This window comes from Poecilia reticulata, chromosome 1, assembly GCF_904066995.2.
Source record: "Poecilia reticulata chromosome 1, P_reticulata-male-v2, whole genome shotgun sequence".
Taxonomy (NCBI): Eukaryota; Metazoa; Chordata; class Actinopteri; order Cyprinodontiformes; family Poeciliidae; genus Poecilia; species Poecilia reticulata.
The window spans coordinates 9,611,162-9,625,734 of record NC_088830.1 but is presented as its reverse complement, the minus strand read 5'-3'; the positions used below and the strand labels follow the sequence as shown (position 1 = coordinate 9,625,734).

General features: G+C 37.9%; 3 protein-coding genes across 3 annotated transcripts; 1 reads left to right on the top strand and 2 right to left on the bottom strand.

Annotated features, from left to right (window-relative positions):
- Positions 1–1,382: 1,382 nt before the first annotated feature.
- On the bottom strand, positions 1,383–10,753 carry stra6l (STRA6-like). The gene is made up of 18 exons (XM_008416998.3): positions 9,323–10,753; positions 8,948–9,032; positions 7,244–7,344; positions 7,028–7,158; positions 6,816–6,936; positions 6,692–6,737; positions 6,430–6,555; positions 6,127–6,197; positions 5,694–5,802; positions 5,427–5,580; positions 5,139–5,214; positions 4,928–5,009; positions 4,472–4,520; positions 4,116–4,233; positions 3,919–4,038; positions 2,824–2,987; positions 2,113–2,256; positions 1,383–2,026 (listed from the first exon to the last, which is right to left on the bottom strand). The coding sequence occupies exons 1-18, from the start codon at positions 9,346–9,348 to the stop codon at positions 1,794–1,796; spliced, it is 1,956 nt and encodes a 651-aa protein (XP_008415220.1). The 5' UTR covers positions 9,349–10,753; the 3' UTR covers positions 1,383–1,793.
- Positions 10,754–10,903: 150 nt separating this feature from the next.
- Positions 10,904–11,878, bottom strand: LOC103469264 (putative pancreatic secretory proteinase inhibitor). Its single transcript, XM_008416875.3, has 4 exons — positions 11,732–11,878; positions 11,366–11,397; positions 11,167–11,279; positions 10,904–11,036 (listed from the first exon to the last, which is right to left on the bottom strand). The coding sequence occupies exons 1-4, from the start codon at positions 11,781–11,783 to the stop codon at positions 10,991–10,993; spliced, it is 243 nt and encodes an 80-aa protein (XP_008415097.1). The 5' UTR covers positions 11,784–11,878; the 3' UTR covers positions 10,904–10,990.
- A 1,257-nt stretch (positions 11,879–13,135) lies between these two features.
- On the top strand, positions 13,136–14,278 carry LOC103469194 (serine protease inhibitor Kazal-type 1-like). Its single transcript, XM_008416755.3, has 4 exons — positions 13,136–13,289; positions 13,594–13,625; positions 13,727–13,836; positions 14,144–14,278. Exons 1-4 carry the CDS (start codon positions 13,238–13,240, stop codon positions 14,187–14,189), a joined length of 240 nt encoding a protein of 79 aa, XP_008414977.1. The 5' UTR covers positions 13,136–13,237; the 3' UTR covers positions 14,190–14,278.
- The last annotated feature ends 295 nt before the right edge of the window (positions 14,279–14,573 follow it).

Below are 14,573 nucleotides of genomic sequence, written 5' to 3'. Positions count from 1 at the left end.
ATTACCACACTATTTTTCTTAATATGTAAAAATGTGCTTTTTTTCCCCTCTTTTTTTTTACATTTGTCGAAGCCCACTTTTAGTTTAACTATTGCATTTCAATGCATTTACTGTGCTTATTTTTAAAGTAAAAACATTGGTTATACCTATATAAAAAAGCTTTGTCATAGCTTCTAAGCAACTTTTATTGGAATAAACATCGTCTGAAAATTACATATTTTCCTATTTTCTCTGAACATTCTGTGAAAGTTTGCTTCGTCATTCACAGTGTGACTTTCTGGGAACTATCAGTAACATTTAGATACAGGGCTTAGCTAAATTTAATCTTTTCATGTGTCACATGGAACACAAGCTTCTACTAATTTGGGATTTCTTGTGACAGACCAGAATAAAGCAGTGACTAATAGTCAAGAGAAAAGAGATACATAAAAAACAAAAAATTGTAAGTAAAAATCTGGAACATTTGGCGTTCACGTTTTATTCAGCACCATCTATGGTCACAGCTGGAAGTCTTTTTTTTTAAGGTATTTCTCTGCCATCTTTTGTTCATTTAGAGACTGACATTTTTGGCCAAAATAACTTGCACTCAGTCAGATTAAATGGAGAGCATCTGTGAGCCTCAGCGTTCACAGAGGCAATGTTGGCTCTGTCACACATTTCATAGCTCATAGATGGCAAAAAAAAAAAAGATCACGTTGGTCTTATTTAATCAGAGCACTTCTTATGGTATTCTTATACTAGATTCTTATTTTCATTTTATTCCCTGAAGGCCTGGTTCCCTCTCTGAGAGGGTTACTCACCTTATCAGTATAATAAGTAACTTTCATTCTGTTTTTTTTTTTTATTAAACTTTTTTTTTTATTTTTTATAAAACTGCAGTTAGGAGAGATTAAGAATAATTTCTTATTTACAAAGGCAGGACCTTTTTAAGAAAAGGTGGTTAAGGAGCAGAGAGAGCAGACAAAATGTACATAGCAAAACAAAAAACAAAAAAACAATAGGCTACTTTGTCAAGTTTCTTCCCTTACTAACTTTTTCAAGTTAATAAGGGAAGGAAAGAAAAGAAAGATTGGGATATCAACGTGAACATCATTTGCTTGTAAGACTATGTATTATTCATTTTTTAAACTTTGAAATCTGTTCACATTCGTTCTTGGGTTACTTGATATTTTTGTGGGTTAATGACAAGGTTTCTTTGTAGGTTAATAATTATTTCATTCTTTTGTTTTGCTTCTGTGGTTTGCAAGAATGTTCCCTTCATGGATTTTGTAAGACATCCAGGAAGAACCGTGGGACCCTTTCTACAAGTACTGGACGAGTATGAGACAAACAAAGGAAGCAGCTCTACAAACAGGATTGTTTCAGACGAATCCACAGTTCCACACATTTAACAAGTTTTTAATGTAGCAAACAAGAGAAAAATGTTACAGTTGTTTAAAACCATTGTAAACTGTTTTTGTACTTCACAATTATTTTTGCATTGACAATTAAGTGACATACTTTCAACAACCGTGAACAAACACATGCATTCTAGACAACAACATAACATCTCTGAAATCTCCCACAGTTAATTAAAAAGAGTCGGCTCACCTCTGCAGCCGTGTTAACTTGAGTTATCGCTGCCTCGAAAGAAGTTGGAATAAATTAACAATTCAAATGCCCAACAATTATAATGGAAAACACCTATTTTCCATTATAAGACAGAATCTGCCACAGTTTTAAGTAATTTGATCCAATTTGTTCAACAGCTTAAAATTCTGCTGAGCCACACAGTTTTTTTTGTTGTTGTTTTTTCAACAGTCTTCTTCTGCTGTGATTATTATTTCTGGTATTCCCTGTGGTGCCGATTGCTGGTTCTGTATTTGTGATGCCATGACCCAAGCCCGAACTTCTGTCTCCGTCTGGGTGGGTGATGATGACGATGCTGTGGAAAGATGCTGTTTCCTGCGCATTATCAGAGGAGGGTTCTTCAGCAGGGTGTAAAGCAACGCCCAACGCCTCCTGGCTCGGCTGTTGAGTGGGGATGCTGAAGAGCAAATATGCCAAAAATGTTTATGAAGTTTAGGTACAAATATGTTGGACTGCCATGATGCGAAAAGGTACTTTTCCAACCTGATTGAGCATTGTCAAATGTGGCGTAAGCAGTCGCATTGTGTTTCTCTATTGTGCTTGAAACCAGAAGCTGGCAGAAACACACCATGACTGGGTTGTTGTGGTAATGATCCGCAAAGATCATCCCTATCCATGTACTGTAGCCTGAAGCAAAAAGTTACATCCACAGAAAACGAGTGAGAGTGAGGATTAAATACAGAGAAATATATGTTCTTCATATAATTTAGAGTACTTTCTGGGTTAACCCTGGTTAAGCAGGTCAAAAATAACCCAGTGAGGTTGCTTTCTTGCCATTTTTTTTTTTTTTTTAAGTTGTTAGTTTATGTTACGGCTAATCACTCAAAACATGTTTTACTGATGTCACCCCAAAGTTGATCTTACCTCTAATAAATTTAACAAACTCAACATTTTTGCATTATTACCCCAAGTTTCCATAAGTGGGTCAACCAGCATTCATTTCCTGTGAAATTTCATTTGAGTGTTTGATTGTGATCAAATTTAAACTTGCAAAAATTGTTACTGATTTCAAATACAAAACGTGAGTTTGATTGGAAATAATTATTTTCTTCAACAGCCAACCAGGCTAGGAAATGAAGCTTAAACATGAAATATGTCTAGACTTAGATTTGACAGCTAAATATACTTAAAAACCTGAAGTCAACGCTTCTGTACATGTGTTTTTCTCTTGTTTCTAGTAAAAGTTAAGCTCACCGGCATCCAGGTTTTCATATCCTCTCTGCATTATGGTTCGGTCAATGCGGGACACCAACCACGTTCCAACCACTATGCTAAACAGCAGGCGGATTATGCAGGTGCTGATCCCCATCACCACATTGTAGAAAAAGAAGAAGTAGTTGAAGCAGTGGAATGCCTTCCTGGAAAGTACAGTGAGAGAAAGGTCAGATTTTGGATTGTTTTTGCCTTTTATCGTTCTCCCACATTTTTGGTTGTAGGTATTAAAGAGGTGGTATTATGCATTTTACAAACACTTGGTGCCATTTTAAAGCACAACCAAGTAACTATGTTTTGTTCAGTTTTCATAAAAGTCCTGCATATATAAAACAAGACTTAACAAAAATTTGATTTCGCAAATTCTCTTTAAGAATGTCCTACTATTTCCGACTCCGCCTTCAGCACGCCATCACGTTTTCTCATTATGCTCTTCACAACACTTCTTAAGAGTGCTGGACTGAGAAGTAGCTTGTACCATAAGCTCAACAGAGCTGCAGTTTCACCAGGTGTTTGCTAATTGCTGCTGCCTCTAGACTGGAGGAGCTGTGTGGGCAAATCGCAGGACAAAGGTTCTGGAGATTGCAGCTCCAAAGTCGAGCTTTGTTGAATTAGGCAGCACTTTGTGAGATTATACATTTACTCTCCAGGTATGCTTCAGATGAAAAAACTCAAAAAAAGTTGATTTTACATAATGCACCCCCTTAAAGTAAGTTTCTATGAGATAACTATTGCTATGGAAGAGAACTAGCCATTACATTTAGATAAAAAGTTTTATAAATATGGTTAGGATGAACACGAAATGTTTGACTGTACAAGATGATTACATAATGTAATCGATAAAGTAATGGCACTCCGGAATTTTCTTTTTAGTTATCCAGTTTTTCTAGGGAACCAATAACGGGGAAGTCTTTGTTTTATGGCGTCTGACATGTTCACTTCATTGGAGTTTATCTAATCAGCGTTTGCCCTTTGTCAACAACCACTCCCAGTCCTCCAAGTTATTATTCACTGTCGAACAAAGTATCCTGGTTTAGCTACCATTTCCCCCCTTTTACATTTCCAAAACATACATACCTGTTGTTGAGAGCCAGAGGTTTCTGCTTATCATTGGGGAACATTTTGTCCTGAAGAAAGAAAATGTGAACCAGAACTACCTGCAGAATCACCAAGCCGACCACCATTCCGATGGTCAGACTGAGAGACACATGAGAAAAGAGTCAGTGAGAGGATCCATCAGCATGCACAGCTAACGACAGGGGAAGTGGCCTTACAGAATGAGTCCCAGGTTTGACAGCATGGTCAGTACTTTCCCATTCTGTATGGGAAGAACCAGCAAGTAGGCAAACAGAAGGGCAAACAGGAAGTAGACAAAATGGACAATCAGGTAGCCTAAAGGGAAATAAGAGGGATATAAACTTTTAAGAATAGTTTTATTGTCAAACTGCAAATTTAAATCCTGCTACTATTTGAAGATTTTTCTTTTAAAAAATAATGTCAGTAATTTATGCTTTCTCATCATTTGCTTATTACACAACACAGACATTGGCTCTGGGGATTCACAGAAATATTTTTTATTTTGATCTAAAACCCATGAGTTGTCTCCATTTTTATAAAAATAAAGACTTACCCCATAACGTGAAAGCTATTTGCCATCCAGAGTATCTCGCAATGGACGCCTGTGAATTTAAACATTTGGCATTTTGAGGAGAATGAGCTCTTTATCTCAAACATTTACATAAACTCAAAATGTCTTGTTCACACTTAAAAATCCAGTTTATACAAAGGCCTAAGTGACCTTATGTGTGCCACATGTTCAAGTATTCTTAATGTCCTAACACATGTGAACTGAAACCAAAGTCAATTTGCACCAGACTGGAATAAGTTCACACCTAACAGTGGCAAACATCTTAAAAACATTCAATAGATACACAAAGTTGAGCTGCTCAAATCAACAAATCATTTACTTTCTAGTCTGTTTGTGTTACATGATATTAAAAAAAACCCTTTCCTCAACCAAACTAATATTGTGACCCTTATTCTTAAAATGGCATTGAATGTTCATATTTATGTGTGTTTTACTCACAACGCTGACAGCAGACTTAGGATTGTGGAACTTCTCTGGAAGAAAACCTTTCTGACCCCTCCAAAGTCTCTTTAAGTGTTTCCTAAGGCAGAAGATCATACCGAGAATAACCACAGATCCAGTAAATAGATGAATTTACCTTCCAAGGCTCAGACTGATCAAATTAATTATTTCTAATTGGAAATGTTTTATTGAAATGTTTCCATCTTACCTGTAACATACTAATATATGGAAGGTGTACGCAACAGAGTTGAAACTGGCAAAGATGGTGGTGGCAAGCCAGCACTCTACAACAAACCAAAATGATCAACTAATTTAGGCACAAATATAAAATGCTAGTCAGTTAGCGTTAATTTAATTTAATCAAACTGTCATTCCCAATTTATTTCCAGTATTAACACTGGTAGAGTTAAGCACCAATAGAACGATTTTGACGATAAAACAAAACATTTTAAGAGTCCTTAATTCACTCTTCTGACATGACGATAGAGGAACTCACTCCTGGCCACGTAGATAAACTCTTCCATCTGCGGTATCATGTATCTCAACTCTTGTGTCTGGCTGCAAGAGTCAGTAATGTTTTTTAGTGTATCCTTCCAGTGCTCTACTTGGTCAAAGACAACATCACTGAGGCTGTAGTCTGCTAGTGTCATCTAGAAAAATGGCCAAGAAAACACATAAAAGCGGAAATAACTTGTTGGTGAAGGTGATCGCAAGATCAAATGAGCATCTCGTACAAATTTTATTGTTGTTTTTTTTCCTGTACCATATATAGGCCTATGAGGGATACAATGGACGTGCCAATGATCCTGTTTGGAAACTTGAAGTACGGGTCCCAGTCATACACTCGTTTTTGGAACCAGCTGAGGGGTTTACTGAAAAACAGAAAGTAGGTTTGAAAATGGAGTGTGAACAAGTCAATGTGAAACGTTCACAGTTTTTTTTTTTTCTGATTGATTTGTTTGCTGTATGATTTCTTCTATGAATTCATGTCTGGGAGAGAACTAAGAGATAACTAAGACCTGTTGTGCTGTTTCTTAACTTGCCTCAAACATTGAAACTTATTACAAGTTGCTCTTAATGTAGACAAATTTTGTAAAACATTTAAGTTCTGCCACGTCTCTTACTCATAATGTGCTTCTGTTTAGCTTCTCTGCGTATGAGAATGAACATTAAAGGTTTCCGTGTGTGTGATTTACCTTTGTTGTGGCGTTCTCAGTAGCCTCTTAATGTGGTCTACCTGGTGTTGACCAATCAGCTCTTCAGAATCCTAGCGACAGATTCGGCACAGTTGCGCTCAAAACTGTTTGTTAATGTTTCAAAAAATGAGCTAATTTTTAAAAAGAACATTTAAAACAGAATTTTGCAAAAATAAAAAACAATGCCCTGAAATCACATCATGTTTTGACTCATGTGAAGTCTTATATTGGGTTTTCTTTTCTCCACAGCAAACGTGCAGTATTTCATGGACTGATTTCAGCTTACAAGCTCGTCACGCTCACCGCTGTTTCCAGTTGCAGACGTATGCGCACATCTTTAACCAGCATGTAAATAAATCGTCCCAAGAGGAAGACAAGCGAGAGGATGCAGGGCCACTGGAAAATTATCTTCTGGTATTTACCCAAAACCTTCAAAAAACACACAGAATAAACAGCCAAACTATTTTTTCAGATATCTTTGAACAACCATGGAGCATGTAGTGTATGTTTGTGGAAACTGGATGTTTGTTCCACTGCAGCATCTTAAGTTTTATTAGCTACCAACCTTTCCATGAGGACAGGTGGCTGTATCCCAGACGGTGATCACAATCCTAGAAACAGCAACCGGGACATTAAATACAAATTATTACCATAATCTATCTTACTACTACACAGAACTGAATGCCTACCAGGTTATAGAGTAGAGTATCCCCAGCACTGCGCCGACCGTTCTGAATGGCGTGGATAGGCAGGCGAAAAATGGGAAATACACCAGACCCACTTCCAAAGCTCCGACAAGGTACACTATCGCTAAGGATAAGCAGACAGCAATGGGTCAGGGATTTTAATTGAATGCTGCATGCAGAACATGGTGATGACATAGAACAGTAACAGGAAGTACCTCTGGCCCACGGTGGGACTGTAAAAGGGATGTAACGCTCAGAAAAAAGCAACAGAACGCTGCTGGACACTGCGCCAAACGCAAAGCCATAGGACCAGCGGTTACTGATGCTGCCTATTGTATCCAAAGGTCTGTGAAAAAGGCATTATTAATATAAGAGAAGTATGTTACTAACAAAGTAGCACACTGAATTATAGGAGTCTCATTTTGACTTACACCACAATACCAAAACGGCCCTTTAGAAATGGCAGTCTGTGGTCAATGGCCAGTCTCTGTGCTCGTCTCTGAAGAAATGACAACGCTCCTGTAATCAGGACCTAGAAAGCAAGATGACACTTAATTAGTACAACTAATTAAAATAACTATTATGATAAAAACAAATTTCAAAAGTAGCTTGTAAAAAAATTTTTGCTTTACATCTGCACATATTCTCATTTGCTGTTGATTTGAAAGTGAATGTCATGGATAAAGCAAAAAAAAAGTCAGATAGATGTTTTAAAAGAGAACATCCAGAATCCACTCCTTAATTCCAGGTCAGATTTTGATCAAGGCATTTTTAAACGATCAACATTGGAACATCTGACCATCGTCGGTGAGGTGTGTCTGTTAGGTCAGCTGACTGACCACACAGGTTTTGATCGACCCGATTTCAACGATGATCAACTTATCTTGTGCAAACACCTTGTAAGACTTAATTTTAGCACAAACACATTGATTTAATGAATTTCCATTTCCCTTAACTAAACAGAACACAATGAGAGACTGTATTGGCTACTGAAGGCATCACTGTAATTTAGACCTGCACAGAGAGCGACTAAAACACTTTCTAGCATTCAAAGCAAAGCGCACATGACTAACTGATAGCCACGCTGAAATATGCCACGAGCCAAATGATCTACACATCAGATGACAATACCAAGGACATGAGCCAAACGTAAACTAGCTCTTCAAACTCTGAGCTACATTGGGGTTTATTAAGTACTGTAGATCTATCCGTTGAGTATGATTTATCTTTAATAAATGATTGCGTTTTGCAGTTTTCTTGTTTGCCTCGTATTTAAGCAGCATGTTAAGGCTGTCCGGTAGAAACTCAGATGGGAGAAGATATCTGTTGCTGGCAAGAAAAGAAGAACCTTCAACATTCATAACTGTAAGCAGTCCTTAGGATACCAAAGAACTGTAGAATCGTTACTAAGGTTATTGAGTATTTTCAAGCATGTGCGATTGATATTAGAAGTTTTAATGTCACAAATGGAACTTTTTACCATCAAACACCTTGTCTTTAAGTGGTGTGATTGACATCGCAGACAAAACCCTCCGATTGGGACATCCCTAGATAAGAAAAAGCACTAAATTCATTGTAAAATTCAGTTGGGCTTTGATTAGTCGACCATCCATTGTCTGTACTCGGTTATCCTTGCAGGACCAGTTGACCACGCTGGAGTACCCAGAGAGAACATGCACAGTGCAACCAACAATGCCATCAAGCAGCAGAGATCTCATTATATTATAATTTTATTTTGCTTTATGATTTTTGATGCTGCCATGGTTTCATGTGCTCAGGCTGAAAATCATTTGTGATTTTCAGCCTGAGGGTTAGGGTTAGGGTTGAGCTGGATTAATATTTTCTTGAACCAGATAACAGGCTCCTCCCACATGTTCTAAATAACTGGGTCACTTGGTTGGACGTGCAATGAAAAATTTAGGTTAGAAATTTACAAAAACCTTTAATTAATTAGATTTTTAATGCAAAAAGAATAAAAATATGCACTGTTTTTGTTCTGACAAAAAGTCATAGCTATTTGTGACAAATTGTCTTAAAAAAATATCTTTGCGCAACTTTCTAGTGATTCAAAAAGGGCTTGCTGTTATGCTGTTTCTTGTTTTATGTACTGTAGGAAAAGTAAACCACTAACTTACTGCTGGAATGAGAGAAAGATGCAGGAAGAGGTCCAGTGAGATTTTATTTTGACAGTCCACCACAACTGCAGTGACATTGGGAAATCTGTAGAAATATAAACATGTAATGCATTATAGCAGACAATGCAAAAATAAACAGATCCCAGGCGTAATAAAATAAGTGGAGCTGATTGTCGTAGATCGGTGGTTGAAGACGCATTGGGCGACCTCATTTTTTTGAACAATGTACAAAATTATTTTTTAAAGCTCAGAGTCAGCCAATAAAGCTCTGCTTTTGTGGACCTTAAGCTAAATCAAATGGGAGCTGATCATGGCAAAGTGAAAAACATGATCATAAAACTCTTTCTAGTCTCTGAACTGGATCTCTGTACTTACTCTTGCTCCTCTGTGATTCTTATCATCCTTGATATCGCAGCTCATTGAAGTCGAGAGATCCTTGTTTCTGCTCGACTGTACAGAGAAGGGAAGTGGCCGGGGATAGAAACCGCATCTCAGCTTCCTGGTGTCAACCACGTGACAGATCTGACCTTTGACCTTAGGATTCAACAGATAGATTCCCGCCCCATTTTTCTTTTGATGTCCCGTTTTCGTTTTCACATGCCAAAGTATTTGGTGACAATTTCCCATTCTGTCCAGAGATGTGTCTTCTCTGACACACGGAGCAGATATTGACCGCGGTGTTACTCAGTATGAGGAATGTAAACAGTGAGCTAAGCCACCGAGATAACCAGCAAATCATTCACCAGCTGCTTTGCCTTAACAGATCAATACGCCAGACTTTATTACACAAAAGATTTCTGTAATGAAGTTCTGAAGAGGAAGCTGGTTTCATGACGTAGGCTAATTTATAGAACCGGGTCTCATGCAGCCATATCCTACTTTCACATCCCATTACCATTACAAATTCTGCAGTGTGTCATTAGTATTTTAGGTGACCGACTAATGCAAAGCAGTGCGCAGTTACGAGGTGAAATGACAAGAACGAATAATTTCAAAATGTTTCTTACAAGTAAAAATCTATTTCTTTATTTAAACGCCTCCAAAAGAAATTAAGTGCAACCAACTCCCTTCAAAGTCTGCTAACTTAAAAGGTTAGAAAATCATGGAGGTTTGTCTGAACATGTGAGTGAGCACACAAGACAGAGATTAAGAGGCACAAACTGGATTAAAGTTGTGAAGAAGTAAGAGTTAAATCATACAATAACCAAAGCTTTGAACACCTGTGTGTGATCTGTTCAGTGCGTCTTCTGAAAACTGAAAGAGCACAGCACTACTACAAGTGGCAAGACATCCATCTAAACTGACAGACATGATAGCGTCCTCAAAAAAGAGCAGTTCCTGTTCAAGTCGCATCTCATAATAATTCCTGTTTCCAGTTTTTAACAACAAACAGGAGGAAAAACATCGGCTGAACAAATGGAACCAAAATGTAACATAAGGGCTGTGTGAAAAAAATAATTTGTCACTTCATGATAACTGGAAAACAGCAACTCATCTTAACACATGGTGGCGGAAGCATCATGCTTGGGATGCTTTTCTTCAGGAGCAAAAGAAGAGCAAGTCAGAGCTGATGGGAAGACGGAGTTAAATACAGGTCAGACCTGGAGTAAAACCGGTCAGAGGCTGGTTGAGCCAATCAAATAATCAATCAATAAATCAGGAGTGAACGCAAAAATACACGACACGTACCTTAGATTTTTAATTGTAATAACATTTTGAAAGCGTTATATCATTTTCCATCTGCTTCACAGTAATGTGCTGCTCTGTGTTGGTATTTCATAAAATCCAACAAACGATGACGAAATGTTTAAACAACTATAAATACTTTTGTAATGAAGATGTATTTTTCCATCCGGTTTCTGTTTAATTTATCTCTAGTATCTCTTTAGCCTTCCTCATGAACTTTGTATGCAGCCACAATGTTGCACAATATTGAGGAAAACAACAAGAAGCTCACACATTTTGACACTTTATTGCAAATTGACAGCAGGGGACGTCGATTTCCGGCCTGCGTTACAGCGTTGACTTTATCAGCCGTACAGGTCAGCAACCTTGTTCCTTCACGATCAAGATGTCCATCTTGGTTTGTCTGAGGAAAGAATTGTGACACATGTCTGCAGTGGTGGCGACTAAAGCATTTTGTTTTCCAAAGAATCAGCTAGGGTGACCCAAAATGAATCTGTGAATCCCAGAAGTGTGGAGCAGCTGTGTGTACTCACTGTCTCTGGACGCAGAGGAGACACTCATTGGCATAAGTGTTTCCATCGCTGCCGCAGACAGGGACAAAGTTCATGGGGCATGCCATGATCTTCTCCAGAGCAGGGCAAGTAGGCTGACAGACATAAAAACAGCACAACATTAAATTCTGCTCAATTACAGGGAGTTCAAATAAATGTTTAATCCTGAAATTCATATCACCTTTCTCATAAGTCCAGAATTGTCTGCAGCATCTTTAGAAAAATAAAAGAAAGCAAGTGCTTTTTGAATCATCCAACATAAATTTAAGTGTTGACGTCAGAGTTCATGTAACTTTAAAGCTTCAGTTGACTAACTTCTTTCAGCACTGAGTGCCAGTAAGGTGCCTATTACGGAAAATCTAGATCATTTTGTATCTTTTTCTTGTAGCATTTGACCTTAACATAGTGAACAGCATAAAGCAACCTTTATCACAGCAGGACTCATTGTGAACAGAGATAAAATAGATACTATTGTTTTTTGCTACAAAATGACTTAGAAGAATACTTTCAAGGCACATTAATCACAAAAATACTTTTTTTTTTTTACCTGCTGCAACACAGATGAGCAAAAGCCCGAGTACAACAAGTCTCCCAGCCATGATGTTGGTGGATGAATAACTCAGACTGGACAAATACTTCTCTCTCTACAAGTTCCTTAACTGTGTTTACATGGGCGTGTGTGTGTGTGGGAGTCTGACAGCTGTTCGGGCTCCCTCGTAAAATAGTCACCATCATACCTTGCACTGTCATAAAGATACTGCAAAACATGTGACAAAACCAAAGAAAAAGTTCAAAGTAAATAAAAAAAAATAGAGACTTATTTGATACTTCAATTAAAACAAGGTTGTAACTTAACAAAATGTGGGAAAAGTGAAGTGCAGAGAATACTTTCCAGATGTATCTCTAGCTCTGGTCCTCTACTAAAGGGTCCTTGGTAGAAGACTGAGGGTTGTTTGCAGCATCTTAGCTGTTCCTCGGACTTCTGGACTGGGATTTCTCCAAGTATCTGGATGTGACCACTTCCCCAAAGACCCTTCAAGTACCACATGCTCTTCCCTAACCCATTGGTATATCTCCAGCTTAATGTGTTGCCATCAAAAGGGATGGCCACAACGGCTGTCCTCTTCTGCTTATCAATCATCACAACGTCTGTTTCTTTGACCTTTTCTGTCATTCACCATATAGTACAAGGCAGTCTTGCATGGGAAGGCAGATGGTGTGTGTTCAACAAGGACACATTGATGGTGACAGACAGAGCGGTGACCAAACTGGCAACCCACTGACTTCTACCACTGTCCAAGGGGATGTTGGCTCAGTCTTTCTCCACTACCCGAGGGGATGATGCGCACTTTGACCCAGTGGTTTCCAGTTCATATTCTGCACAAATGTTCTTCACTGGTATGGTAGATCTGTGGCATCTATTACTCTGGTGCTCAAGGCCTGCTCCTGTGCTGCCATGGTCAGTGCTCTGTGCTGTCCTTCAGTCCAGCCATTTGTAAGTTTTGGTCATATCAACTATTTCTCCTACGTGTTGATGGTACATCCCATATGGGGGGTTTTCCTGCTATGATGATCCCTTCAGCTCCTTCTCTTCCAGTTTTCACTGTGTGAGGGATTCACTGAGTGCTTCATCTTCTTGATGTATTCTTGGAGTTTGGATATTACATCTTGAATGGTGACTGATGCTCATCAGACATCTGCCTCTTGTGCTGTTAGTGGATAGCCTGTGGATACTGGATTTGGTGTGTAGTGCCAAGTACCATTTATTTTTTAACATCATGGGTCTAAATTTCATTCTTTGGGAAACTTAATACCAGCAAGGCTTAACAGTTATCTAGACTTTGCTCTTGCAATTCAGCTGACTTCGCAAAATTTGCCTTACCCATTGCAGGCATTTACTTGTTGCTGCTGTATATCCTGGATCATTGAGTCACTGTGTCACTCACACCTAACAAACAGCTAAATGTAATCAGAGGCGGTAACCGATAGTGGACCTGTATATATACACACGCCCGCATATCTGCTTATTCGGAGTTATTCATCAACGAACACCATGACTGGAAGACTTGTTGTGCTGGGGCTTCTGATCATCTGTGTTGCAGCAGGTAAAAACATTAAGTATTTTCTTGTTTAATTTGTTTTGAAGGCATTTGTTCAAAGTAGTTTTTATTTATTTTTACAATGGAGATTTTTAAATGTTTATGTTAATCACTGCTTTATGTTGACGTCCTATGATAAAAATACACACATAAATTATCTAAATTCTCTTTTGAACTTATAATAGACACCTTACAGCTTGATTCATACTGATACTAACGGCTGAAAGTCTAAAGCTGGTTATATCAACTCTGAAGTCAACATGGTTAAATGTAAGTTGGATTATGAAAAAAGACTATTTTTTTTCTAAAGATGCTACAAACAAGTCTGGATCCACAAGAAAGGTAATATGAATTTTAGAATTAAACATTGATTCCTGGATGGATAAAACTTACTAAGTTTGAGCATAATTTTACATAATGTTGGTATTTCCTATGCCCACCAGCCTTCTTGTCCTGATGGAAATATCCGGAGATGCACAAAGATTTTGGACCCTGTGTGCGGCAGCAATGGAGTCACTTATGACAATGAGTGTCTCCTCTGCAGGGAGATGCAGTGAGTACACACAGCTGCTCCACACTCACAGTTCACATGTTAATTTTAAGTCACTTAAGCTGATTCTTTGGAAAATAAAATGCTTTAGTCACAAACTGGTAGTATATCTAGATGCTAATCAAACATGGAGTGTTTTTTTGTTGTTATTTTAAAAGGAATTCCTGTCTTTTCTTGACACAAGTTTTCAACTTAGACACACTTCTAATTGTCCCGAAAAAATATTCAATTTGTTTTATTTGTTGTTATTAATACCATCTGATTTGAAGAACTGAATCACTGCTATGTCATGTCATAATTCTCTCCTCAGTGAAACCAAAAAGGACATCTGGATCACCAAACAGGGACCCTGCTGACCGGTGGTTGATAAAATCAACACTATGAGGCAGCCCAGAAAAATTATATCCACTGTTGTCTCATTGAAATAAAGTCTAAGTTTGATCAACCTGTGACCTTCTGATTGTTTTTCTCAATAATGTGCATACATTTGTGATGCATATTAGTTTCACAACCCTGAAAAAACAAAAATCTTATCAAGTATTTTTTGTATCATAGTGCAAATGTCACAGTACATTTGAAATAAAACAAATTTAAGTAACAATCAACTTCTTTCCCACATACAGGAGCTTGTCAATAATATCTTAACATTCCACAGGCAGATTTTTTTAAACACATGTAGCATTTTTTCCATGTTTTAAGTGAAAGAAACTGCCAGTGGAACTAATGCTTTTCAAATTATT